Source organism: Argentina silus (assembly GCF_951799395.1).
Source record: "Argentina silus genome assembly, chromosome: 11".
NCBI classification, from domain to species: Eukaryota; Metazoa; Chordata; class Actinopteri; order Argentiniformes; family Argentinidae; genus Argentina; species Argentina silus.
Genome location: NC_139665.1, coordinates 13,390,981 through 13,418,683, shown reverse-complemented (window position 1 = coordinate 13,418,683; position 27,703 = coordinate 13,390,981). Strand labels below are relative to the sequence as shown.

The window sequence follows — 27,703 nt, the reverse complement described above, 5'->3', positions numbered from 1 at the left end:
CCTAGTTCAGTGTGTCTAACGCATGATTTATTTGGTCATCATCTTGGGAGTAGTGTTGCGAAGAGTTCTGAGTGAACATTAGGGTGTGATAAACATCAGAGTCATCCCAATCTAATTGTAGTGGCGACATGTTATCGGGGGACTTATTGTACGTATTTCTTCTGATAATTCAATTTCTGACTAATCAAATTCTGATTAATCGAATTCTGATGGGGTCTTGTGTTCTATCTATCTATATAAAAAAACTCCCGATGCCAAACTGGGTGTCATGCTGATGGTGTTCGTCGTGGCTGCCTGGCTCTTCCACTTGGATAGAGTCGTAAAATGTGGGGGCATAATATGACTCCTCAACCCCTCTGTCCTCATTACCCCCACTGAGTGGTACGGTCCATTGCCCATCAACGCTGTAGGGCTAAACTGTGTCCCTCTCCATCTCCAGCCTCTCCCTTGCCAGGTTTTGAGCTCTGTTAAGGCTACCACAATCTCTTCATCCCTCCTAAAGACCTCTTTACCCCCACTACCCCCCTGCACTAACCATAACCCTAGAGACCTCTTCACTCCCACTACCCCCCTATACAAGTTTTTCTCCTGTTAAAAAATAAAAAAGGATCTGTCTGACTGCTCTCTATAGGATCTGTCTGACTGCTCTCTATAGGATCTGTCTGACTGTTTTATATTATATGTCATTTCTAAATGGTGAAACCAATGTGTACACACACAGCCTCAAACAAAAGCTCATACTAATTGCTTGATTTCAAATCCAAACTTCTGAGCCAAAAGAAGAAAAAAATACTACAACTATCTACCTGTTAGTTTGTCTGCCTGACTGTCTGTCTGGAATAAAACACATGGGATCCTCTCTCTTCTCTACCCGCTGTGGACGTTATAAAGTTTGTGATACAGTAACTGTCTCAGTGTTGTTCACTCTCAACATGTTTTCAATAACAGGCAGGCTTTGTCCTCCTGTGAGACCCCACTGTATCCTGGGAGATCTCGTTATGGGCATACTTACTGAGCATCAACAAGTTCAGGGAGACATTAATTGAAATGAAGGAAACTGTAGCCTGAAGGGACACAACACACCCCTCCCTCATGATCTCTCTAACTACCTCTCCCTCTCATGTTGTCCTACTCTCTCTGTCTCACATGGAAAGGTATTAAACTGCAGCCTGGGGCAGCACAACACACATCTCTCTCTATCTCTCCATCTATCTCTCTATCCCACTCTGTCCCACATAGCCTGCAGGGTTTGTCTTAATGATCCATTCTCAAACACCAGAACCGTTTATCACACTCAGTCAGACCTAATGAGTCATTAATACTGCTTTAAAGCTGCTTTTAAACCCACCGAGAGACTTGAAGAGAGAGCAAGCAGGTAGAGGACCAATACGGTTCAAGACTGATCTCATACATTTTGAAGATTCAGGGTATACAGTATGAAAATGTTAACTTATAGTGTAATAATGTGGCATGCAGTAACCACAAGTCACCGACAGTCAAAGATTTCCACTGTCATGGCAATACAGTATCCTATTTCCTTAACATTATCACAAAGTCACAAAATCCCCCAAAACCATTTGGAAGTTTAGCAACTCGGTTTTTAATCTCTTTGTGTCTGAGAATTGCCTCTTTTTTTGCCATCAAACACAATCCTATCCCCTTAGGTGTGTGTGTGTGTGTGTGTGTGTGTGTGTGTGTGTGTGTGTGTGTGTGTGTGTGTGTGTGTGTGTATGTGTGTGTGTGTGTGTTACTGTAGCAGACACCTCTGCTAGTAGGTTAAGTGAACAGGGAGTCCACTGCCTCTTCGCATCACTGAAGGATCAGTGGGGCCCATTCAGGCAGAAGGGTGTTTCTCTCTGTAGAACAGCTCCTGTCACCCTCCATTAAGGTCAAATGTGCATCGCATGTTCCTGTTATTTCCTCTACCTGCTGTGAAACTGCTCATTTTCCACTGGCCAGTGTCCTGAGGGGGACTGGACCTGTTTGGCAGGAGGTGGAATGAGGCAGACAGCACATAAAAAGGCCTGTTTAACCTTCGCCCAGCAATGTCAGTTGGAGGCTGTGGGTTGTAGGTGTGATGTATCTACATGAGGGATCGGGTTCAGAGGAGATGTGTCTCTTTGGGGGTCTGGCAGGTAGTACTAGGGCTCTACTGTTTATGGATATGGATGGATTATGGTCTGCTATATAGCCGCCTCTGTTTGATAAACCTCAATTAGATCACTGTCATATCTGTGGTTCAATAATCAGTGGATGTTTGATCTATCAGGACTTTTGACTGGATTTGCAGTACGGTTGGCTCTGTAATAGTATTGGTTAACATTTGCTGGGTGTATTACTGGTGTATTGATTAATTTTTTATATTACTGTCTTACTCACACAGATGCCAGCACATGAGATAATTCTTGCGAGCGGTCACATCATGTGAGCAGACACAACGTCTCGCATTCATACAGTTGTATAGTATAGTACCTGTCTTGCATATAGTAATGTGTAGTGGTGCATTGTGGCCGTGCTGAGAGAGAATGAAGCAGGTAGGGTCCAGGTGGTTAGTGTCAAGGCTAGGGTTCCCATGTGTGTCTTTCCTGTGCTGGGGGCTCCTCTCTCTGGTCTCCTCCCAGCAGTGTGCTCTGATGGCAGGCTCCTTGTCCCTCCCGGCGCTGCAGAGGGACGGGGACGTCATTCTGGGGGGGCTCTTCTCCCTCCACGACAAGGTGCTGGAACCAGATCTCTCCTTCACGTCCCAGCCTGTGACCACACACTGCACAGGGTGAGTGGCTCCGTCCCAGACCTCAGCTAGACCAAGGCCTAACCCTGTTTGAGACGTCAGCTAGAACAAGACCTAACCTAGTCCGAGACGTCAGCTAGAACAAGACCTAACCTAGTCCGAGACGTCAGCTAGAACAAGACCTAACCTAGTCCGAGACGTCAGCTAGAACAAGACCTCCTAACCTAGTCCGAGACCTCAGCTAGACCCAAGACCTAACCTAGTCCTAGACCTCAGCTAGTCCAACATCTACTGTAGCCTGTAGACCTCAGCTAGTCTGAGATCTACAGAAAACTAGTTTTAGACCGGTTGAAATATTCTGGGTGTATATAGCTATCTTGCATGAGCTGCATACAAAAAAGAGGAAAAGAGGTAAAGAGGAACGCCACTGGACAAACCCAAACAAGCGCATAGCGCTGTAATGCTGGCATGATAATGCAGATATTTGGCTGTCAGACTTGATCCCATTGTAATAAAACTGACCAGTCGTCATTATTTAGCTTTCCCTATTTTGCTTTGCCCATTATTTTTTATTTATTTATTTATTTGTATTATTTTTTCGCTTATATCATATAGCTAAAATAGCTATATTTACTAATCTCCTATGGAGCTTCCAATATACACTTGCCATGTTTGTCTCCAGACAACTTCACACTTATTGTGAATGTTAAACATGCAATAAATAAATGCTTCATATGTTGATTGAGACTGGCATTGATAAAAATACTTTTCCTCAGTGTGAGACTGATTCCTGTCTCCTCGGCCCCCAGGTTTAACTTCCGCACGTTCCGCTGGATGCAGACGATGATCTTTGCCATCGAGGAGATCAACAGAGATGGCCGCCTGCTCCCCAACATCAGTCTGGGATTCAAGATCTATGACTCCTGCAGTACGCCGTATCATGCCCTGAGGGCTGCCATGGAACTGATAGGGGGAGAGGGGGAGGAGAGAGGGGAGGGTGGCTCCTGTCATACGGTACCGGTTGTTATCGGTGACGGAGGCTCCACCCTGTCTCTAGTGGTGGCTCGCTTCCTGGGAGTGTTTCATGTTCCACAGGTGGGGATCAATGTAGCTGTTATAGTGGTCTTTGTCTCTCTCTCTCTCTGTCTCTCTCTGTCTCTCTCTTTCTCTCTCTGTCTCTCTATCTGTCTCTCTCTCTCTCTCTCTCTCTCTGTCTCTGTCTCTCTCTCTCTCTCTCTCTCTCACTCACTCTCTCTCTATCTGTCTTTCTCTTTCTCTCTCGTGTTATCTCGTTAAGCTTTTGTTTATTGGTTGGACTGTGTTATACTGGAGAAATTCAAATTTTGGCATCTTTCCTCAATCTGAGTAACTACAGCCCCTCCTCTCTCTCTCTCTCTCTCTCTCTCTCTCTCTCTCTCTCTCTCTCTCTCTCTCACTCTATCGCTGTCCCTCTCTCTCAGGTCAGTTATTTCTCCAGCTGTGCATGTCTCAGTAACAAGGCAGAGTTCCCTGCTTTCCTCAGGACCATGCCCAGTGACTTTTTCCAGGTCAGAGTCTAGAATGAGATATTCATGTGTCAACTCTATGGTCTACTGTAGGTAAACTCAACAGCCCCCCCACCCCACCCCACCCCCACACACACACCTCTCTCTCTCTCTCTTTCTCTCTCACAAGGTGGATGCTCTGGTGCAGCTTGTCAAACACTTTGGCTGGACCTGGGTGGGCGTGGTCGCAGGGGATGATGCGTATGGCCGCGGGGGTGCCCAGATCTTCTCTGAGGAGGTAGGTCATAGGGCTGAGTTTATTTGAGCTTGTTTTACTTTTGTATTGAGATACCTATGTCAACCATATCACTTTTAATGGTGTGACAGTAGAGTCTCTGCACACTCAAAAGCATAACCTCATGAATATTGTATTAACTTGATCAAAGCGTTCTGGGTAAACAGTTTTGGATTAAAGTGCACGCTACATGACAATACTATTATCTTCTTAGGTTCAGAAGCTCGGCGCCTGCGTGGCCCTTCATGAGATCATCCCTAAGAACCATGCGGAGGCAGCCATGGCTGCCATCGTGGCCCGCATTCAGAGCTCTGGGGCTGGGGTGGTTCTGGTGTTTGCCCTGGAGCAGGATGCTGGAGCTCTGTTTGACGAGGCACTCAGGCACGGTTCTTTATTTAACCCTCAGAAAATAAAAAATAAAAAACTTAAGCACTCGAACTTAATGCCTATTACTGCTGAGTTAATAAAGATTAAATAAAGAAGAACGTTTATTTATAAATTATTAGTTTTTTTTATATCATACTCTTATGGTAAATGTGTCAACCAGGACAATTGAGAATGCGTACTATTGTGTATAGGCACACGATTTAATTAGGAGATTGTGTTGTCATCAGAGAATTACTTTTTTCAAAAGCTTTATTTTATTTCTTTTAAGTTCTATTGTTTTGATATGAATGTCGAGATTAATTAAAAATACTTTACCTCCTCATTTAAAATACTGTTGATCTATTTCCTATTGATTTTCAGGCAGGAGTTGACAGGGGTCCAGTGGCTGGCCAGCGAGGCTTGGAGCACAGCCTCTGTCCTCTCCACCCCGGCCTGGTACCACCAAATCCTGCAGGGCTCCATGGGCTTCGCTATCCGCCGGGCACACATCCCCGGGCTGCAGGACTTCTTGCTGCGCCTACACCCCTCCAACCCAGATGCCCCCCAGGACCCCTTCTTGCCCCACTTCTGGGAGGAGGTGTTTGGGTGCAGCCTGGGGGTTAATGGGGGTCAAGGTGTGGGGGAGGAGAGTGAAGGGGGCAATAAGAGTCTCCATCAGGGGGACAGGAGACCTGCGTGCTCCGGCTCAGAGGAGCTGGGCAATGTGAGGAACATCTACTCGGATGTGTCCCAGCTGAGGATCTCCTATAATGTGTATAAGGCTGTGTACGCTATCGCCCATGCTCTCAAGGCTATGAGGAACTGCGAGACAGGGCGAGGGCCGTTCCCACAGCAGGCCTGCCCAGACACAGCCAGCATACAGCCCTGGCAGGTAACATGCCACCAGAACTCCTCTGAATCTCACTTTTTCTTGGACTGCTTTTTGAATTAGCGTAGCAAAAGAAAAAAAAGAAAAAGAAACGTTCACTCCCTTGGTTCCTCACACTCCCTCTGGATTTTAGGAGCCTGTGAACTAAGTTGGAGTCTTTCTCTCTGTTTCTCTCTCCCTCTTTGTCTGTTTGTGCTCTCTCTCTCTCTCTTGATTAAGCAAGAGATTTAGCAAGCGATTCCCCCACCCCCCCCCATCTCCCACCTCCCCCACCCCTGTATTGCTTGAATAACCATGCCATTCTGTCTCTCTGTAGCTTCTGCATTACCTGAAGCAGGTGGAGTTTTCCAACTCGTTTGGTGATGAGACCAAGTTCGATGAGAACGGGGACCCAGTGGCTCTGTATGACCTGGTAAACTGGCAGCTGGGGGCAAACGGCCAGGTGGAGTTTGTCACAGTGGGCATGTTTGACGGGACCACCAGTGTGGACAGGAAGAAACTACACCTCCAGGAGAGGGACATCATCTGGAACGGGAACCAGACAACAGTAGGGCTCTCACTGAGGACTGTGCATTTACCTGTCTTTATGTACTGTACTGGAGGTACATTTGTAGGTAGTTACCATGTAGATGTAAATACTGCTCAAAAAGTGTGCGTGTGCATTGACCCTGACCTGTGTAGTGTGTGTTCCCTCCCTCCCACAGGTCCCCCTGTCTGTGTGCAGCAGCAGCTGTTCCCAAGGCACTCGGAAAGCCAACAGACCTAACTTCCCTGTCTGCTGCTTTGACTGTGTGGTCTGCACAGCTGGGGAGATTAGCAATCAGACAGGTTAGCGAGCACACACTGTAACCTCTCCAGTTAGAGTGAAGTACAATGTACAGTATAACAGGCATTGTAACCAAGAACATAGCGACTTACAGATACTGTATTCAGTGCAGTATGTGGCCATCGTTGGGATCAAATCCATAACTTGAACTACCAAGCTCCAACCACCAGGAAAGCTAATAGAACCATACAGTAACCTCTCCTACCATAGTAGAGCATCCATTTGCTATTTGCGTATCTTCATGTATCTTAAAGTTGGTCTATCTTGCCTTAGATGCCATAGAGTGTGTCCGCTGTCTGCCAGAGTTCTGGTCCAATGCTGAGCGCACGGCCTGCATCCCCAAGCAGGTGGAGTTCCTCTCCTACCGCGACACCATGGGCATCACCCTGCTCTCCATCGCCCTCCTGGGCTCCTTCTGCACCACCACGGTCCTCTTAATTTTCGCTTGCAACAGAACCACCCCCATTGTCCGGGCCAACAACTCAGAGCTGAGCTTCCTTCTGCTCTTCTCGTTGACGCTGTGTTTTCTGTGTTCTCTTACCTTCATTGGCCGGCCCTCTGAGTGGTCCTGTATGCTGCGCCACACAGCGTTTGGGATCACCTTCGTCCTCTGCATCTCTTGTGTTCTGGGGAAAACAATAGTGGTGTTGATGGCCTTCAAAGCTACACTTCCAGGGAGTTCTATGATGAAGTGGTTCGGCCCAGCCCAACAGAGAGCCATCATCTCCCTTTGCACCCTGGTCCAGGTAGGGTTCTGGCTGTAAACATCTCAGATACAATCTTTTACCAGAATAGATTAAACCGGGAGCTGCATTTGATTTACATTGTAACCTCAATAATACAAAGGCAGTGATAGAGGGTTTTTGACTAGGGCCTATTTCTCCTGTACCAGGTGGTGATCTGTGCCGTGTGGTTGGCCGTGGCTCCTCCCACCCCGCGCCGACTGTTGACCCGCGAGAGTGCTCGTGTCATCCTCCTGTGCCATGAGGGCTCGGCCCTGGGCTTCTCTCTGGTCCTGGGCTACATCGGCCTGCTGGCCTCCCTCTGCCTCCTCCTGGCCTTCTTGGCTAGGAAACTCCCTGACAACTTCAACGAGGCCAAGCTCATCACCTTCAGCATGCTGATCTTCTGTGCCGTGTGGGTGGCCTTCGTGCCCGCCTACGTCAGCTCCCCGGGAAAGTACTCCACGGCCACCGAGGTGTTTGCCATCCTGGCGTCCAGCTACGGCATGCTGGCCTGCCTCTTTGTCCCAAAGTGTTACATCATCCTTCTCAGGCCAGAGAAGAACACTAGGAAACACCTCATAGCCAAGTCTGTTGCCAACAAGAGGTTTTAGTGGATCAACTTTTACTGCAGCTCTGGAAATATTTACTCAGTATATACTGTAGTGTAAAAAAAAACATTACTGTATCTAAATATCATTGTATTCATAGATCAATCTGTTGATCCAAGCCTCTCGACTTCAGTAGTTTACATGAGGAATCACGATCCTTATCTGCATCTCTCACTTTGAACCACAGGAGGGCGTTGTTGTGCTGTTGAGCTCAATGCCTCTCACCCCTCATTTCTAATCAGGTCTTCTGTAGAGCTCTCTCTCGACAAAATCACCCTGGCTGCTTTCAAGATCCTCTTACCAATCTCCACCTCTCTCTTCTCTGACCTCATTGATAGAGAGGAGGAGTGAAGCCCAGGGATGTAGTGGGGAGCAAACTCACATAAACACTATTAACATAGATGGATTCAGATCTGAGCTGTGATCGAGTAGTGATGAGGTACTAGAACCAAGCTGTCACAGGTCTGCTGAGTACAATTCCCAGCTGTGGTTGGTTGATTAAAACCTGGTCCTCTGGCGGCTCTGACATGTAAACACCATGCCTTGGTCCTCCTTGCAGTAACAAATAACAATGTCAGCCATGTTTCCGGCTCACCACAGCTGCTCCACCATCGATTAGCCAACACTGATTGATCTGTAGTTATTTCCTGCTGACCTGGTAAGACAGAGATGGAGGATGGAGAGGTACAGTGCTTCCCCAGGGGTCCCAGGGAGGGAGGGAGGGAGAGAGAGAGAGAGAGAGAGAGAGACAAAGAGAGAGAAAGAGAGACAGACAGAGAAAGAGAGAGAGAGACAGAGAGAGACAGAGAGAGAGAGAGAGAGAGACAGAGAGAGAGAGAGAGAGACAAAGACAGAGACAGAGAGACAGACAGAGAGAGACAGAGAGAGAGAGACAGAGAGAGAGAGACAGAGATAGAGAGAGAGAGACAGAGACAGAGAGACAGACAGAGAGCGACAGAGAGAGGGAGGGGAACGGGATGTGTATACAAGAGAATTAATGCCTTCAGGCGTTGACTATAAAACCGTAATGACTCCAAACAACATGTAATCATTACACTGCCCGAAGCGTGCGTCTAAATATACCACCAGCTCATTCGTGTACTCATTCTCTCTCACACTTTTCTGCTTTACGCTCCCTTTTTTGTCTTGCTATCCATCACCTGTCTGGGGCTAAGAAGAATAAGACAAACACTGTCATGTAATGACTCACATATTGCAATTAGCGTACAGTGGAGTGATCCAGGTAGAAATACCCTAAGCACAGATCCCTCCTGAGGCTGTTGATGTCCATCAATGGGTTTATCTAATCAGCTGATGTCAGTCTCAAGATCCCACCTCTCCAATGTTGCATATGAAGCATTTCCTGACTTGACGACGATTGCGGCTCGCTCTGACCATAATACTGGTCTGATTTACACGGGACAAAGACAAGGCCATTATCTTATCTCCTCTCTAATGGCTGTTATTAATTATGTAAATAGCCTGGGGTGTTCTGCCCCTGTCTTCTTGTCTTCTCATGGAAGGTAATAACTCATCAAATGTCCATTAGTCTGTGAGTGCATGTCAACTGAACCATGTGTGTAAAGGATGGGGAGGGGAGGGAGGGGAGGGGGAGAGAGGGGGAGAGAGGGGGAGGAGGAGAGTGAGAAAGAAAAAGCAAGAGGGATACCTCTTGGGACAGGATTAAAGTGTGACAGGGAGAAGAGACCAGATACCTTGAGAGTGAGGAAAAAAAAGAAAAGAGAAACAGAGTGGGTGAGAGATATCACATGGTGAATCACTGACATGCTAATTGCTGTGTTAACACATTGCTTATGGCCTCACGGTCTGCTGGGCTCTCCACTCATACTAGGAATGTAAATGCTGACCAGATGTGTTCAAGGCATAGTTGAAGGCGGACAAACCAAGTCTGCCCCCCTTCTTCTTACAATCCGTTGGGCCAAATAGCCATTGTAAACTTATTCTGTGAGTATATTCCTTCAGGCCATTGGGCCTCTCTCTCTTTCTCTCTCTCTCTCTCCCTCTCTCTCTCCCTCTCCCTCTCTCTCCCTCTCTCTCTCTCTCTCTCTCTCCCTCTCTCTCTCCCTCTCTCTCTCTCTCTCTCTCTCTCTCTCTCTCTCAGAGGGTAGGATGTAACATTTCCTTATGATGTATTCACCTTTTAATAGATGTATTCACTTACATATTTTTACATATATTACTTATGCTATTAAAGCCTCATTCTTGGTCCTCTGTGGCTCAGTTGGTAGAGCATGGCATTAACAACATGTGGGTTTGATTCCCGCTGGGGGAAAAAAGCGTCAGCTAAATGGTATATATTATTATATTCTTCTTCTTCCTGATTTATCCTCATGTGACCATTCTTACTCTAGTCAACCCAAATTCAACAATTCCTTGCACATATTGTTAATTAAGTGAAATGGAGTCAGATTATTCATGTTAAAATATGCTTTGTTATTAACCATAGAGAGCAAGATTTCCATTTTATTGTAACTGTTATTTATTGTAACTGCCCACCTATATGGGTCTACGTAGTCTCCTCATAAATATAGGAGAGAAACTCAGACAGGGTGAAGCAAGTGCTAACTCTTTCAAACAAGTGTCTTGTTTGGAGAGGGTTGGCTGGGAGAAATATTTTATTTTTCAGTTCCACTGCACTGTGAGATGTCTGGGAATTATGAGTGTTAAACTGAGGAAGCCAGAGAGATGGAGAGAGGAGAGGAGGAGAGGGGAAGAGAAAAGAGAGGAGGAAGAGTGACGGAAGAGAAAAAGACGGAAGAGACCCGGATTCATTAATATCATAGAAATGTACAAACTTGATGAATTAATTGATGAATTAATAAAAAAAGCCAGTGTCTAGCCTACTTTCCTGTCTCTAGCCACGACCCAAAGGGAATCAGCCACAACCCACCATGGGATCCTGGTCCAGACCCACCACCATTGCCGAAGAGCATCACATCAAGATGTACGAGCGTACACAGGAAGAATGTGTGCCAGAATAAGGCAAATATCTCTGTGACTGTACAGTAGCACAGAGGGGGTTATCCAAACTAGGCCCAGAGGCAGGCACACATTCCTGGGAATGTGGAGGGAGACTGGAGACAAAAGCAAACAGTGTACAACTGTCACTCTCCTACTGTAACAACTGTAGCGTAACCAAGGAGGCTAGCACTGTAGCATTTACATTTACATTTATGGCATTTAGCAGACGCCTTTATCCAAAGCGACTTACGACAAATGCATTTGTTTAAGTAAGTGAATCATCTATCCATCAGTCATCATTGCATTTTTTTCTACTGGTAATGCAGATGCTTATACACAATACATACAGCATACTAAGTCTAAAATACATAGTGACATCACATATGTATGCTGTGTACCCCTGCACAGTATTCCAGTACTGTGTCTCTCCCATCTCTTTTTGAAAGGTTCCCCATCTCTTTTCAGGTGATTTTCTCCCCACCTTTCTTTCATCCATTCCGTCTGTTGAAAGCCAGTGTCCTTGTTGAGGTAGAGCACCATAGAAACTGGAGTGCTCACCCACAATGAGGCCATTCATGTGGGCTCAGACCTTCCACACAGGGCTGAGAATGACTCTTGAAGTTTCCGGAGCCACAGAGGCTGGGCACAATGGCACAGAGAAAATGAACTGATGATACCCAGAGTCTCTTGATAACTCAGAGGAACTTGAGTGATGCTTCTATTCACCTACTTTATATTGGTAATCCGATACGGACTAATGCATTTGAGATGAAAGTGTGCTTGTTGATGCTAAACTATACACGCTACTTGGAGAGGGGGAGGGGGGGAGGGGGGAGTGCCCACAGTGCAGACAGCGGAATGTGTTTGTTTCATGTTTTCATTTTAGCATATGCCGAGCAACAGAACACACAGAGAGAGAGAGAGAGAGAGAGAGAGAGAGAGAGAGAGAGAGAGAGAGAGAGAGAGAGTGATGAGGGTTATGTGTAGCCGGTGTGTCTGGGGGGCTGTCAAAGAGGCAGACATAACATTAACTCTCCAGCTTGTAGACATTCTGTAATCTTTATTAGTTGTCTCATAAATTTATTTGAACATAATTCTGACACACTATGACATATCTGATCTGAAAGGCTTTACAAAGTGACATGGTGAAAGAACAGCAAAGAATTATTGATGTTTTTTTTTATACACAATTGGCATGATAGTAAATGTTTTTTTCATGTTACATATGTAACATACCTCAAGACCTATTGCCCTTGTTCAACTGTACATATCATATTGATATTCATCTCATGGATATTCACTTATTATATTCATTTATTTATACTCACTGTAATACCTTATACTGTAATACCATGCACTGTCTACAATATCATGTCTTTTGCACTATTTGCACTATCTGGTTAGATGCCAAACTACATTTCGCTGTCTCAGTACTTGTACTCTGTGCAATGACAATAAAATTGAATCTAATCTAATCTAATCGATAACAGAGAAATAACCTTTGATGAAGAACTAGATGATTCAAGTACAGATATTGTACCAATGGCTATACAGACCAGAATTCTTACTGAGTGGATAAACATATAAGATTAATGGTGCGAAAACAAGGTCCAAAATGATTTATTCGATGCGGACGATTAAAGCCAAAACAATATTGTTGTAATATTCTAGTCAATCAAAGTGAGTCAATGAAATGAAATAGAGCTGCGCCTCTATTTTGAAACCCAAGCTCTTATTTGGCCATCAGATGTTTCTTGGTGTTTTTCTCCGGCCTGAGGAGGATGATGAAACATTTGGGAGCGAAGATGCAGAGCAGCAGCCCATAACTGGAGGCCAGGATGGCGAAGATCTCCACGGCGACCGTGTATTTCCCCGGGGAGCTGACGTAAGCGGGCACGAAGGCCACCCACACGGCACAGAAGATCAGCATGCTGAAGGTGATGAGCTTGGCCTCGTTGAAGTTGTCAGGGAGTTTCCTGGCCAGGAAGGCCAGAAGGAGGCAGAGGGAGGCCAGCAGGCCGATGTAGCCAAGGACCAGAGAGAAGCCAGCCACCGAGCCCACAGCACACTCCAGGACCACCCTGGACCCCCGACCCTCTCTGTCCCTTCTTTCAGCAGGCTGAGGTGGGGCGAGGGACAGCCACAGCACACAGATCAGAACCTGGGAAAAGAATATCATTACAGTTTTTTCTCGATCGATTGGATGAAACTGGAGTTCCCATGCCCACAGCAATAACATACATACAGTAATATGTTCAGTAATTTCCCATTGCTTTTACAGAAAAATGCTGATGTTAAGCACCTATGGCTGCACAGGAATCAAGCGACAACCAACTGAGCCAATTTACATTCTGGATGTACCAGCACCTGTATCAGGGTGCAGAGGGAGATGCCCACTCTCTGCTGGGCCGGGCCAAAGTAGCGCATCATATTGTCTCCAGGCAGGGTGGCCCGGAAGGCCACCAGAACCATCACGGTGCGACTGAGCAGGCAGGAGATACAGAACACAAAACTGATCCCAAACAGGGTGTGTCTCAGCATACAGGACCAGACCACCGGCCGGCCAATGAAAGCCAGAGCACACAGGAAGCACAGCTTGAGTGATAGCAGGAGCAGGAAGCTCAGCTCAGAGTTGTTGGCGCGCACCTAGAATCAGGCAAGGCGGGAATACACAGTAATGTCATAACTGGAATAAAATTTAAACATTAAGAAAAGTGATTCCCATGTATAAATCAATTTTTCTTCCATGAAGATGAATTTGATCGATTAATAACGCAAATGTTCAAAACACAGTGAAGACATACACAAGAACACTTAATGTCTGACTATGCCCTGTTCTAGCTGTTCTCTTACCAGGGGTGTGTGTCTGTGCCAAAAGAAGGTGGCAAGAACAGCAGCTGTGAGTGTTGCCCCGGCAACAGAGATGACGGACAGGACAACACCCATGGTGTCACTGAAGGACAGGAAGTCAATCTGCTGAGGAACACACGCCGTTCGATCACGGTTGGACCAGAAACGCTCCGGACACCTACTGCACTCCACCGACCCTGAGGGAGGAGGAGGAGAAGTGGAATGCGTGTTAGACTTAGAATTGGAGTTGGAATCCCAAACTGGAAAAACAAAACAAAAGCTATTGTCATTCGACTACAGCATGTTCATAGGAATCGGTCTAAACACAGCCATCCCATCAGAGGTGCAAAAGAACAGTTCAAAACAGTTAGAGCAAAAGGTATGCAGTAGAACACTTGCATGTTGTCTTTTAACTTTGCTCTCAGCACCAAGTCATATGTTTGAAGTGAAATCTTGTCTATGTCTAATTTCTGACTGGAATTCTGCAGTGGTACTTGTCTCTCCTCTCTTGACTTCAATGACTCTTCAGTGGTACAGCACCTGTCTCATTGCTGATCTCTCCCTCAGCGCAGGGCAAACAGTCAAAGCAGCACACTGGCCTCCCTTTCTGCACTGCCTTCCAGGTGCCAGGGGGACAGGGAGTACTGCACACTGACACAGGCACCTAATGGGGGGTGGGGGAAGAATCATCATTAGTACTGCTAATTACACATTTAGACACAGTACATTCAGCACATTTAGTGGTTATACACATATACACACACACACACAGGCTGGCACTGTAGGCCCCTCTGGACTATATGAGAAATCTGACAGCACAAATATTGAACATCTAGAAGTGTCAGAATGACGCTTAGATCTTTCCCCTGATGTTTATTTTCTGTAGTTCTCTTTACAGTGTGTCTACCTCAGGAAGATCAACTCCAGCAGTTTTACCTCATCTCCTCTGCCACCACCCCACACCGTTCTCTCCATGTCCATGTGAAACTGGCCATCAGATCCCTCAGAGGACACAAAATGGCCGACCTGGACAAACTCCGCCGTACCCTTTTCGGTCACGTGCCAGTTGATGATGTCATAAGTGGCAGGAGGGTCTCCGTTGTGGTCAAATTGCAAAGGTTCCCCTACAGGTGTGGTAAAGTTGACCCCCCTCAGGTAGTGGACAATCTGCAAGAGGAACAGGGTTTGGAAACAAGATTAAGAATTTCCTTGGTTGGTAAAAACAATTTAAAAATAATTCTCAACTCAAATAGGTCATATTCTACAATGTCTTTACTCTCACCTGACTGGGCTGAAGCTTCCTGACATCTGGACACTGGCCGTTGTAGAAGGGTCCTTCCCCTGGTTGGCAGGCCAGCATGTCCTGTATGGCATGAGCAATGGCATACACAGCCTTATACACATTATAGGTGGCTCTCAACTGGGACACTTCCGCATACAGACTCTCCCCCTCACCTGTTCATGTTGAAAAATGATTTTAAAAACACAGAAGCACTAAGAACAAGCCGAGTCACACAACAATACACACACACACACCAAAGAATGTTCTATCTGTGACCTAATAGTGTCACACCTATGACTTCTGACCCTGAACACTGGCGCTTTGATGATGGGGTCACGCCGAGGTCAAGCCCAAGGGAGCACTCAAACAGAGTTTCCCAGAATTCCCTTAGGAAAGGGTCATGCTTGTGTGAGGCCCTGTCAGGATGCAGACGTGTCAGGAATGGACCCAGGGCGGGAATGTAGGCTTTCCGCAGGGCAAATCCGATGGTCCCTGCCAGTGTGGCGAGGTTCTGAGGGGCGGAGAGCTTGGTGTAGGTGACCCAGGCCTCGGTGGCGATCCACTGCCTATCTGTCACGTTCTGACGGACCACCTCCTCCAGCAGAGCCTGGAGAGAGGATGGGGAGAAGCAAATCAAATTAAACTTTTTTATATAGCACATTTCATACACAAAAGTAACATTTCTTTACAGAAAAGAAGAAATAAATGAAGGCAGAAGCATGACGACACCCCTAGGTCGACAATATTGTAAAGAAAAAGCAATAACTGAGAACCAAAGTTTCTCAGAGACTGAGGGGGACCTGTGATATGAGAGCTCACCAGTGCATCTTGTGGGATAGTGAATGTCACGACGACTCTAGCAGACGATTTGCGGATGGTGTCGACAATCCTTCTGATCCTGCTCTGTGATTGGACCTTGGGATGAGGGAGAGAAAAGAGAGGTCAGAGAAAGAGAGTCAAAAAAAGAGGGGAAAGTTAAAGAGTCATAGGGAGACAGACAGAGCATCCATTTTAATTTGGGAGATGAGAGAAAGAGACGAAGACACAGCATCACATGGTACCTTGGGGATGACCTCAGAGTAGGCGACACACACCCCTGACCCACGAAGTTCTTCCAGAAGCATCTGAAGACCAAACTTGCCATAGTCATCATCCCCACACACCAGCCCCACCCAGGACCAGCCCAGAAGACGCAGCAGCCTGGCCATGCCCCTCGCTTGGAAGGCATCGCTGGGCACGGTGCGAAAGAACGAGGGGTACCTCCAGCTGTCACTCAAACATGCACAGGAGGCAAAGTAACTCACCTGGGAGAGAACAGAGAGGAGAGAATAAATAAAGATATCCAGTAGAGCATACAGAGAGGGTAATATATATATATATATATATATATACATATATATATATATATATATATATATATACAGTACCAGTCAAAAGTTTGGACACAAACTTGCCAAGAGTGTGCAAAGCTGTCATCAAAGCAAAGGGTGGCTACTTTGAAGAATCTAAAATATAAAACATATTCTGGTTTGTTTAACACTTTTTTGTTTACTACATAATTCCATATGTGTTCCTTCCTTTTGATGTCTTCAATATTAATCTACAATGTAGAAAATAATTTAAAAAAATAAAGAAAAACCATTGAATGAGAAGGTGTGTCCAAACTTTTGACTGGTACTGTATATATATATATACTATCAGATAGTGTGTGTCTGTGTAAGGGGGATGGAGAGTTTGAATGTTTTATAGAGTGGGAGAGGAGAGGGAGATGCTGCTATAGAAAGACAGGAAAAAATAACTGTAATCGTAAACCAGTAAATAATCCACAGCCTTCCCTCACCATGGGAATCTCAAAGACCCCCAGGGTCTGTGCCACTACGATGGAGGCTGACGACCGGGCGTCTCCGACAATGACAGGCACCTCGGGGGCCGAGCCACACTCTGTGCCCGACACAGAGGCCTCTTGGCCGGTCACCATGGCCAGGGCTGCCCCCAGGGTGGTGCTCTCTGCCAGGCAGGAGTCAGCTGCTAGGTACCCCAAGGTGAGGTTGGGTAGGAGGGCAGGGTTACGGTTAATCTCCTCCACCGCAAAGATCATGGTCTGGAGCCAGCGGTACGCACGCTGGTTGAACCTGAGGTGGAAGAGAGAGAACGAAAGAGACAAATGGAGAAGAGTAAAGAGGAGACAGATTAAGAGAGATTGGGAGAGATAATTTTGAACATGGGTATAGGGACAAGATTCAGAGATAAAGGGAGGAGACCATTAGAAATTAAGGGTGATTTCAGATATTAAAACACACATACAGTTAGACACTCTCCATACAACTGAACATACTGTCCCCATGCATGCAGAAAAAAGCTGTCCACATGTAAAACCACTCACTTTGTACAGCTAGCATTCCCCTTCATGCTTCTGAACTCAAACTGTGGTGCCGGTGCTCCCAAATGGATGGGGAACAGACCCCCGATCACCACGTCTCCTGCCCGATAAACGCTGCCTGAGACGGGCTTAGCCATGAGGCGACAAGGCCTCCCTCCACCCAGCCCCTGGGAACCACCCAGTCCATGGAGCGAGGACAGCAGCCACAGCCAGCCAGAGAGGCACATCGCCTGGCGAGAGAGCCGACCAAGGGCAGGCAGAAAACCCCTCACCTGGAAGACAGAATTGAATACAATAGCATGAACACAGTTCGCTGGATGTAGCAAAGTAGCCATGACCTGAAGAGATAGATTACAGAAACATGATTAGAAACAACAACCAAAAGTCAATCAAAACTCATGGCCAGACATTTACAAACAGTGAGATAGATACCCATATAATGAAATGGTAACATTTAGTATTCACATTTTTCCAAATATTCAGTAATGTTAATAGGCCCAAATAGGAGTCAAACCCACAGCTCTGATGTAGCTAACACCACACACCATCCAACTTGTGAGTCAGCCCGAGCATCAGTGAGCATCAATATCTGGTGGAGACAGCAGCATCTACAGACAACCTGTCCCTGGTTGAACAGATAGGAAGAGGAGGAGTGAGGTGTGGGCAGAGTGGCATGTCCAACCAGATTGATAGACTGATAGACAGAGAGAGAGAAAGAGAGAGAAAGGGGCAGCTGCTGATATAGAGAAAGAATTGCCCTCGGCTAAAAAGTAGGCATGCAGGGGCAGGTGGGGCAAATTGAGGTTGTAATTGGAGGACTGGGATAATCAAGGGTAGAGTAATTGGGGAAATCCCATGTGAGCTAGATGTAATAGCCAGGACTGATGGCCCCGAAAGAAGCCCAGGAGAGACTGAGGGAAATAGCACCTATTATTCAACTTGACTTTGTTACACATTCTGCAGTTCATAAATATAGGTGTATCCATGTTGTTTTTCCTTATATAATTGATAGAACATTTAGTTTGAGACACACACGGGGGTTTGGGGAGAGAGAGCGGTGCCCACAGTGGAATATGTGTGTGCATGTTTTTTATAGAGAGAGAGTGATGAGGGCATCATGTTGGTTGATGTGTCTGGGGAGCTGTTAAAGTGGCAGACATAACACATCAACTCTCCAGCTTGTAGACATTCTGTAATCTTTATTAGTTGTTTCATCAATTAATTTAAACATATTTAATTCTGACACACTATGATGTAAGATCTAAAAAGTATTTACAAAGTAACATGGTGAAAAAACTGTTATGAACTCATGAATGTACTGTATATATACTTTATTTTATTGTGTCAGTAGCATCATATCATTGATGTACTTGGACAAATTATTGCAATTACTTCAAGTGAAGGTTAAGACAAACATATAGAAGACAGGACAAAAACATCAACAATTGTCACAAGACAATGGCAAGAAGTAGACGAAACAGAAATAAAATACAATCACGACACAGGCCTTCCTTTCTGCACGGCCTTACGAATATCTAATAATATAATAATAATATTGGCTCAGTTGGTAGAGCATGGCGCTAACAACGCTTAGGTTGTGGGTTTGATTCCTGTTGGGACCATATATACTGAAATGTATGCACTCACTGCAATGTAAGTCGCTTTGGATAAAAGCGTCAGCTTAAATGGCATATATTATATATTATTATATTACACAGACATGACAATGCCTAAAATACTTCTTTTTTTTCCCTCAAACTTATTGAAAATTATTTTTTAATGTTTTTTTAGGGTTTTTTTAGCTTTTCACAGCTATTTCCTCATGGATAGTGTATAGAACTCCTTACATGATATCATTCATTTAGATGTAATGCATTTACATCTGAAATATTAAGGATGGCTTTTTGTGAGACTTTTACTGAAAATTATTAATTGGAAAATGAAGTGGTTGCCTTGCGTGATAATTGTCGTACGTTGGGTACTTTCGAGTACCTCTTTGTGGTTGTTTGGGGTATATTTGGGTTGCTGGTTGTGGTAGTATGGGATTGTATGGGGTTGTTTGGTGTACTTTTGGGTACTTTTGGATACTTTTGGGTACCTATTTGTGGTTGTTTGGGGTACCTTTGGGTACTTTTGGGTACCTATTTGTGGTTGTTTGGGGTACTTTTGGATACTTTTGGGTACCTATTTGTGGTTGTTTGGGGTACCTTTGGGTACTTTTGGGTACCTGTTTGTAGTTGTTTGGGGTACCTTTGGGTAGTTTTGGGTACCTGTTTGTGGTTGTTTGGGATACCTTTGGGTACTTTTGGGTACTTGTTTATGGTTGTGTATGGTTGTTTGTGGTTGTTTGGGTTTGACTGGGGTGATTAGTAGGACCCCAATCAGTGCATTATTTTTTGCATGGTACTAATCTAATTCAATGATTACACTGTTATGGATGTCTCCAGATGTCACTCTGGGTACTTTCTAGTGTTAACAGAGGAATCCTGTTTAATAATTTAAATTTCAAACCATCATTAGTTAGACAACACTTGTGTGAACATACTGTGTCAATTGCCCATAACATGAATGGTTTAACAACATGTCCTAATTGATTTCCTTGTAAGGAAGTCTGATGTTTGGAACTGTTGTTGGCCATGAAAGCCAAAACAGTAATGTTTGAATACCCAAATGAATAAAAGGACCAATGAGTAAAATTAAATAGAGCTGCGCCTTTATTTTGAAACCTCATAAGATCTTATTTGGCCATCATTTGTTTCTTGGTGTTTTTCTCCGGCCTGAGGAGGATGATGAAACATTTGGGAGCGAAGATGCAGAGCAGCAGCCCGTAACTAGAGGCTAGGATGGCGAAGATCTCCACGGCGACCGTGTATTTCCCTGGGGAGCTGATGTAGGCCGGCACGAAGGCTACCCACACGGCACAGAAGATCAGCATGCTGAAGGTGATGAGCTTGGCCTCGTTGAAGTTGTCAGGGAGTTTCCTGGCCAGGAAGGCCAGAAGGAGGCAGAGGGAGGCCAGCAGGCCGATGTAGCCCAGGACCAGAGAGAAGCCAGCCACCGAGCCCACAGCACACTCCAGGACCACCCTGGACCCCCGACCCTCTCTGTCCCTTCTTTCAGCAGGCTGAGGTGGGGCGAGGGACAGCCACAGCACACAGATCAGAACCTGAAAAAGAAATAGGAGTGTATAATTAGTATAGCTGCCATCGAACAAACGCTTACATCCAAAGTCGACACATACTGTATGTTCGATACAAAAAAACGTTTTAAGTTAGATATTTAGAGTTGTCAAAAACTGAAAAAGACAGGAAATTCGATTGAGCACCATAACTCTAAATCTGACCTATGCACTGACAGGATTTTCCAGTACACTCAGTACTCCTTTGTACTCCTTTGTACTTTGTACTCATTTGACTCCTGCTACAACAGCTTTGTTGGGCTATTGTACTTCAAACTGGGCATGTTGTTTCTCTCAAAGGGCCTAATAGTTACACTTCAGAGAGCTAATAGACCTTTTAGTGGACTATTGTCAGAAGAATAGCCTATCTAGGTTTGCTAAATATAGAATATATGGCCAGTGCAGGAATCAAGCCCACAACTCTGGTGTTGCTCGTATGAAGCGATAACCAACCAACTGAGACAATTGTTTTTACTTTGTGAGGGAACCTGCACTCAAGATCTGACATACAGATAACTAACCGTAAACTCTGAAGGAACAACTGTCTCAAATCTGAAAAGAAAGAAAATGATCAGCACCTGTATCAGGGTGCAGAAAGAGATGCCCACCCTCTGCTGGGCCGGGCCAAAGTAGTGCATCATGTTGTCTCCAGGCAGGGTGGCCCGGAAGGCCACCAGAACCACCACGGTGCGGCTGAGCAGGCAGGAGATAGAGAACACAAAACTGATCCCAAACAGGGTGTGTCTCAGCATACAGGACCAGACCACCGGCCGGCCAATGAAAGCCAGGGCACACAGGAAGCACAGCTTGAGTGATAGCAGGAGCAGGAAGCTCAGCTCAGAGTTGTTGGCGCGCACCTAGAATGAGGCAAGGAGGGGTTACACAGTGATGTCACCAATCCCAGTCTTAAAATGTGTGAGCAAGTTGGAACTCCCAGTGACTGAAATAAAATAAAACAATGAGAAAAGTGACTTCCATGTAAAAGTCCATGCTTCTTTCATGAAGATTAATTTAATTGATTAACAACGCAAATGTTAAAAATGAAGTGAAGACACAGTATCACTTGATATCTGTCTAAGCGCTGTTTTTCTCATTTTAGTTGTTCTCTTACCAGGGGTGTGTGTCTGTGCCAAAAGAAGGTGGCAAGAACAGCAGTTGTGAGTGTTGCCCCGGCAACAGAGATGACAGACAGGACAGCACCCATGGTGTCACTGAAGGACAGGAAGTCAATCTGCTGAGGAACACACGCCGTACGATCACGGTTGGACCAGAAACGCTCCGGACACCTGCTGCACTCCACCGACCCTGAGGGAGGAGGAGGAGAAGTGGAATTTGGGTTGGATTTGAAATTAGAATTGGAGTTGGAATCCCAAACTTGGAAAAAAAAGTATTGTCATTAGGAATCGATCTAAACACAGCAATCCCATCAGAGGTGAAAAAGAACAGTTCATAACAATTAGAGCAAAAGGTATACAGTGGAATGCTTGTATGTTGTGATTTTTACTTTGCTCTCGGCACCATTCAACGAAGTACTTTTTTTCATGATGGAATTAATCTACAGTGGTCCTTTCTCTTCTCTTTTGACTTCAATGACACTTCAGTGGTACAGCACCTGTCTCATTGCTGATCTCTCCCTCAGCGCAGGGCAAACAGTCAAAGCAGCACACTGGCCTCCCTTTCTGCACCGCCTTCCAGGTGCCAGGGGGACAGGGAGTACTGCACACTGACACAGGCACCTAATGGGGGGTGGGGGAAGAATCATCATTAGTACTGCTAATTACGCATTTAGACACAGTATATTCAGCCCATTTAGTGGTTACACCCACACCCACACACACACACACACACACACACACACACACACACACACACACACACACACACACACACACACACACACAGGCTGGCTGGCTCTGGAGGCCCCTCTGAAATACACTCATTTAACACTTTATTAGGAACACTATACTAATACTGGCTAGGGCCTTCCTTTGACAAAACAAATATCTACTTTCTTTTCAGTAGACTCCAACAGTTTTACCTCATCTCCTCTGCCACCGCCCCACACCGTTCTCTCCATGTCCATGTGAAACTGGCCTTCAGATCCCTCAGAGGACACAAAATGGCCGACCTGGACAAACTCCGCCGTACCCTTTTGGGTCACGTGCCAGTTGATGATGTCATAAGAGGCAGGGGGGTCTCCGTTGTGGTCGAAGTGCAAAGGTTCCCCTACAGGTGTGGTAAAGTTTACCCCCCTCAGGTAGTGGACAATCTGCAAGAGGAACAGGGTTTAGAAACAACAAATAAGATGAAGAATTTCCTTGGTTGGTAAAAAATACAAAAACATATTAAAAAATAACAATTCTCTTTGAGAATAGGGCAAGGACAGTGTCTTTACTCTCACCTGACTGGGCTGAAGCTTCCTGACATCTGGACACTGGCCGTTGTAGAAGGGTCCTTCCCCTGGTTGGCAGGCCAGCATGTCCTGTATGGCATGAGCAATGGCATACACAGCCTTATACACATTATAGGTGGCTCTCAACTGAGACACGTCCGCATACAGACTCTCCCCCTCACCTGTTCATGTTGAGAAATATGTCAAAAACACCATAAACCAAGTCAAACAACAATACACACCACAGAACCAAAATTCTGTACAATGTTGTGCTTTCAGTCAAAAGCATTCTCCTTTTTTTCTTTTTCCATCTGTGAACTAATACTTTTTCACACCTATGACGTCAAACTCTGAACACTGTCGCCTTGACGATGGGGTCTCGCCGAGGTCAAGCCCAAGGGAGCACCCGAACAGTGTTTCCCAGAATTCCCTCAGGAAAGGGTCATGCTTGTGTGAGGCCCCATCAGGATGCAGACGTGTCAGGAATGGACCCAGGCCAGGAATGTCGGCTTTCCGCAGGGCAAATCCAATGGTCCCTGCCAGCGTGGCGAGGTTCTGAGGGGCGGATAGCGTGGTGTAGGTGACCCAGGCCTCGGTGGCGATCCACTGCCTATCTGTCACGTTCTGACGGACCACCTCCTCCAGCAGAGCCTGGAGATAGGATGGGGAGAAGCAAATCAAATTAAACTTTTTTATATAGCACATTTCATACACAAAAGTAACATAATGTCCTCCGAAAAAAATAAAAAAAATAACGGCAGAAGCATGACGACATCCCTAGGTAGACAATATTGTAAAAAAAAAAAAAAAAAAAAAAGCAATAACTGAGTACCAAAGTTGCTCAGAGACTGAGGGTGACCTGTGATATGAGAGCTCACCAGTGCGTCCTGTGAGATAGCAAATGCCACCACGACTCTAGCAGACGATTTGCGGATGGTGTCGACAATCCTTCTGATCCTGCTCTGTGATTGGACCTTGGGATGAGGGAGAGAAAAGAGAGGTCAGAGAGAGAGAGAGAGAGAGAGAGTCAAAAAAGAGAGATGGGGTTAAAGAGAGAGTCGGAGGGAGACAGACAGAACATCCATTTTCATTTGGGAGATGATAGAGAGAAGGAGAGGTAAACACAGCATCACATGGTACCTTGGGGATGACCTCAGAGTAGGCGACGCACACCCCTGATCCACGGAGCTCTTCCAGAAGCATCTGAAGACCAAACTTGCCGTAGTCATCATCCCCAGACACCAGCCCCACCCAGGACCATCCCAGCAGACGCAGCAGCCTGGCCATGCCCCTCGCCTGGAAGGCATCGCTGGGCACAGTGCGGAAGAACGAGGGGTACCTCCAGCTGTCACTCAAACATGCACAGGAGGCAAAGTAACTCACCTGGGAGAGAACAGAGAGGAGAAAATATATAATGAAAGAAGGATATCCAGTACAGCATGTAGAGAGGGTAATATTAATATAGTGTGTGTGTGTGTGTGTGGGGGGGGGGGGGGGGGGGAGTGGGATGAAGAGTTTGAATGTGTTAAAGAGCAGGAGGGGGAGAGGGAGATGCTGCCATAGAAAGAGACAGAGAAAAGAGAGTCACTGTAATGGTAAATCGGTAAATAATCCACAGCCTTCCCTCACCATGGGAATCTCAAAGACCCCCAGGGTCTGTGCCACTACGATGGAGGCTGACGACCGGGCGTCTCCGACGATGACAGGCACCTCGGGGGCCGAGCCACACTCTGTGCCCGACACAGAGGCCTCTTGGCCGGTCACCATGGCCAGGGCTGCCCCCAGGGTGGTGCTCTCTGCCAGGCAGGAGTCAGCTGCTAGGTACCCCAAGGTGAGGTTGGGTAGGAGGGCAGGGTTACGGTTAATCTCCTCCACCGCAAAGATCATGGTCTGGAGCCAGCGGTATGCACGCTGGTAGAAACTGAGGTGGAGGAGAAAGAAGAACAGAGATATGGAGAAGAGGAAAGAGAAGGTAGATTAAGAGAGAGGTAGGGAGATCATTTTAAACATGGGTATACAGACAAGATGGAGAGATAAATGGAGGAGAGCATTAGAGATCCTCACAATGAGGTTAAATTCAGATAAAAGACACACACAGCCAGCGGTACGCACGCTGGTTGAATCTGAGGTGGAAGAGAGAGAAAGAAAGAGACAAATGGAGAAGAGAAAAGAGGAGACAGATTAAGAGAGAGTGGGAGAGATAATTTTGAACATGAGTATAGGGAGAAGATTCAGAGATAAAGGGAGCAGACCATTAGAAATTAAGGGAGAATGAGGGTGATTTCAGATGTTAAAACACACATACAGTTAGACACTCTCCATACAACTGAACATACTGTCCCCATGCATGCAGAAAAAAGCTGTCCACATGTAAAACCACTCACTTTGTACAGCTAGCATTCCCCTTTATGTTCCTGAACTCTATCTCTGGCTCTGGTGCTCTTACATGGATGGGGAACAGACCCCCGATCACCACGTCTCCTGCCCGATAAACGCTGCCTGAGACGGGCTTAGCCATGAGGTGACAGGGCCTCCCTCCACTCAGCCCCTGGGAACCACCCAGTCCATGGAGCGAGCACAGCAGCCACAGCCAGCCAGAGAGGCACATCGCCTGGGGAGAGAGCCGACCAAGGGCAGGCAGAGAACCCCTCACCTGGAGGACAGAATTTAATACAATAGCATGAACACAGTTTGCTGAATGTAGCAAAGTAGCCATGACCTGAAAAGATAGGTTACAGAAACAGGGTTAGAAAACAACCAAAAATCTATCAAAACTCATGGCCAGACATTTACAAACAGTGAGATAGATACCCATATAATGAAATGGTAACATTTAGTATTCACATTTATCCAAATATTCAGTAATGTTAAATAGCCCAAATAGGAGTCAAACCCACAACTCTAATGTAGCATCGACACACAACCTGTATCTCGTTGAACAGATAGAAAAAGGAGGAGTGCGGTGTGGTCAGAGTGGCATCTCCAGTCAGACAGAAAGGGAGAAAGGAAGGGGCAGCTGCTGATATAGAGAGATAATTGCCTCCGGCTAAAAAACAATCACATGGTCACTAAAGCGGGCATGCAGTGGCAGGTGGGGCAATTGAGGTTGTTATTGGAGGACTGGGGTAATCAAGGGTAGAGTAAAGGGGATAATTGGGGAAAGCCCATGTGTGCTAAGTGCAATAGCCAGGACCGAAAGTCCCAAAAGAAGACCAGGAGAGACTGAGGAAAATAGCACTTGTTATTCAATAACATTGATTGTCTTTGCGACACAATGTACATAGTTATACAATACAGTGCCCTGTGTACGTAATGGGACAGTAGCCTTTTGGCTCTGCACTCCTAAATCAAACAGTTACTATTACTAGGTTAAAGAAGAGATTCGCAAATTGGCTGGTTGGCCAGTGGATGACCAAAGAATGCTCACCATAGCAACTGTCCCACACAACAGGAACACTCTCCAGGAGGTTGTCTCCCAGTCAACTGTAGGCCAGCCTATGTAAACTCGGCCACTGCTATGGCAGAGCCCGACCAGCAGGGGGAGCCTTGCGTAGGGGTGAGTGAAGACCGGAGTCTAGTTAACTCGTCAACAAACTATAGAGGGGTATAGAGATGGAACCTAGACATCCGTGGAGATGTGTTGTGTTGTAAGTTGATTGACTCTGAACACCCTTGGATTTCTTTCCTTGTGACTGATATGTTCATCCGGTATGCACTGGCTGTCCCTACTCGTGACCAGACAGATAAAACCACGGTTAAGGCAGTGTGGTCGCATGGAATCCAGACTTTCGGCTGCCCCTCCCATTTCCACTCAGACATGGGCCCCAATTTTGAATCTGCCTTGATGCATCAGCTTTGTGACATGTATGGCCTCAGGTGGGTGGTCAGATGGGTGACACAGGGATGGTTTACAAAGTCAGACTAGAAAAGGGTGGGAAACCCTGCACAGAAATATCCTTAAACTTTGTATTGCCCCAGCAGAGGAGACGCCTGAGCAGAGACATGGAGCCAAAATTGAGGTGGAGGCCGGAGTAGACCCACCGGTTATTGGTTTATATGTCCCTGCTGCTGAGGCTGAGCCAGTTGGGAACGCTGAGCCTGAGTCAGTTGCGGCCTCTAGACTAGAGGTAGCAGACCTTTTACAGTTGTCTTTCTCTAACCATTCTATTTTCTAAGGACTCTTTTTAAGAATGTTGTTCTATTAATGAATATTGCATCTGTGAACTGGTTTCTGACTCCTTGAAATCAAACAATTACTATGAATATAATAGGGGACTATGCATAAAAAGTGCTGTAATTTATGAATGGTGAAACCAATATGTACAGAAATACCATCAAAAGAAATTATATTTAAATTATATTTAAATCCAGACTGGTTTTCCAGCAGGTTACTAAGAGAGACACATCCAATGTTTAAAATGCTTTGCTTTTATTCAGATTAAAACTGCCCATTTCAAGTGGATTTAAAATGAGACACAGTCTAAATTATCCTCCTACAATTCCAATTTCATCCTCCAGAAAAGACAGAACAAATATTACAGCATACAAAATGAATAACTGAGAAAAATTTATAAGAGTGAACAAGAACAATAAAATCATGTCACACAAGCAACTAACAAAGGTGTACAGAGGTGTATACTCAATACAAATGTATAACCAACTCACAGAAATGGAAGAGGCAAATACTTAAAAGAGAATGAATTAGTCTATCTGCTGTA

General features: G+C 45.8%; 3 protein-coding genes across 3 annotated transcripts; 1 reads left to right on the top strand and 2 right to left on the bottom strand.

Annotated features, from left to right (window-relative positions):
• Positions 1-2,654: 2,654 nt before the first annotated feature.
• LOC310812203 (extracellular calcium-sensing receptor-like) lies at positions 2,655-7,924 on the top strand (the record flags this gene model as incomplete). The annotated part of the gene is made up of 10 exons (XM_083680622.1): positions 2,655-2,770; positions 3,538-3,823; positions 4,189-4,275; positions 4,403-4,510; positions 4,722-4,888; positions 5,255-5,765; positions 6,079-6,309; positions 6,467-6,590; positions 6,862-7,334; positions 7,481-7,924. The coding sequence occupies exons 2-10, from the start codon at positions 3,563-3,565 to the stop codon at positions 7,922-7,924; spliced, it is 2,406 nt and encodes an 801-aa protein (XP_083536748.1). The 5' UTR covers positions 2,655-2,770; positions 3,538-3,562.
• A 4,711-nt stretch (positions 7,925-12,635) lies between these two features.
• Positions 12,636-17,642, bottom strand: LOC310812197 (extracellular calcium-sensing receptor-like; the record flags this gene model as incomplete). The annotated part of the gene is made up of 11 exons (XM_083680614.1): positions 12,636-13,064; positions 13,271-13,549; positions 13,757-13,950; positions 14,294-14,417; positions 14,690-14,920; positions 15,036-15,208; positions 15,327-15,642; positions 15,855-15,950; positions 16,097-16,339; positions 16,876-17,167; positions 17,419-17,642. The coding sequence occupies 11 exons, from the start codon at positions 17,640-17,642 to the stop codon at positions 12,636-12,638; spliced, it is 2,601 nt and encodes an 866-aa protein (XP_083536740.1).
• A 2,510-nt stretch (positions 17,643-20,152) lies between these two features.
• On the bottom strand, positions 20,153-25,593 carry LOC310812232 (extracellular calcium-sensing receptor-like; the record flags this gene model as incomplete). The annotated part of the gene is made up of 11 exons (XM_083680675.1): positions 20,153-20,581; positions 21,172-21,450; positions 21,705-21,898; positions 22,206-22,329; positions 22,632-22,862; positions 22,995-23,167; positions 23,321-23,636; positions 23,864-23,959; positions 24,126-24,368; positions 24,615-24,906; positions 25,370-25,593. 11 exons carry the CDS (start codon positions 25,591-25,593, stop codon positions 20,153-20,155), a joined length of 2,601 nt encoding a protein of 866 aa, XP_083536801.1.
• Positions 25,594-27,703: the final 2,110 nt, after the last annotated feature.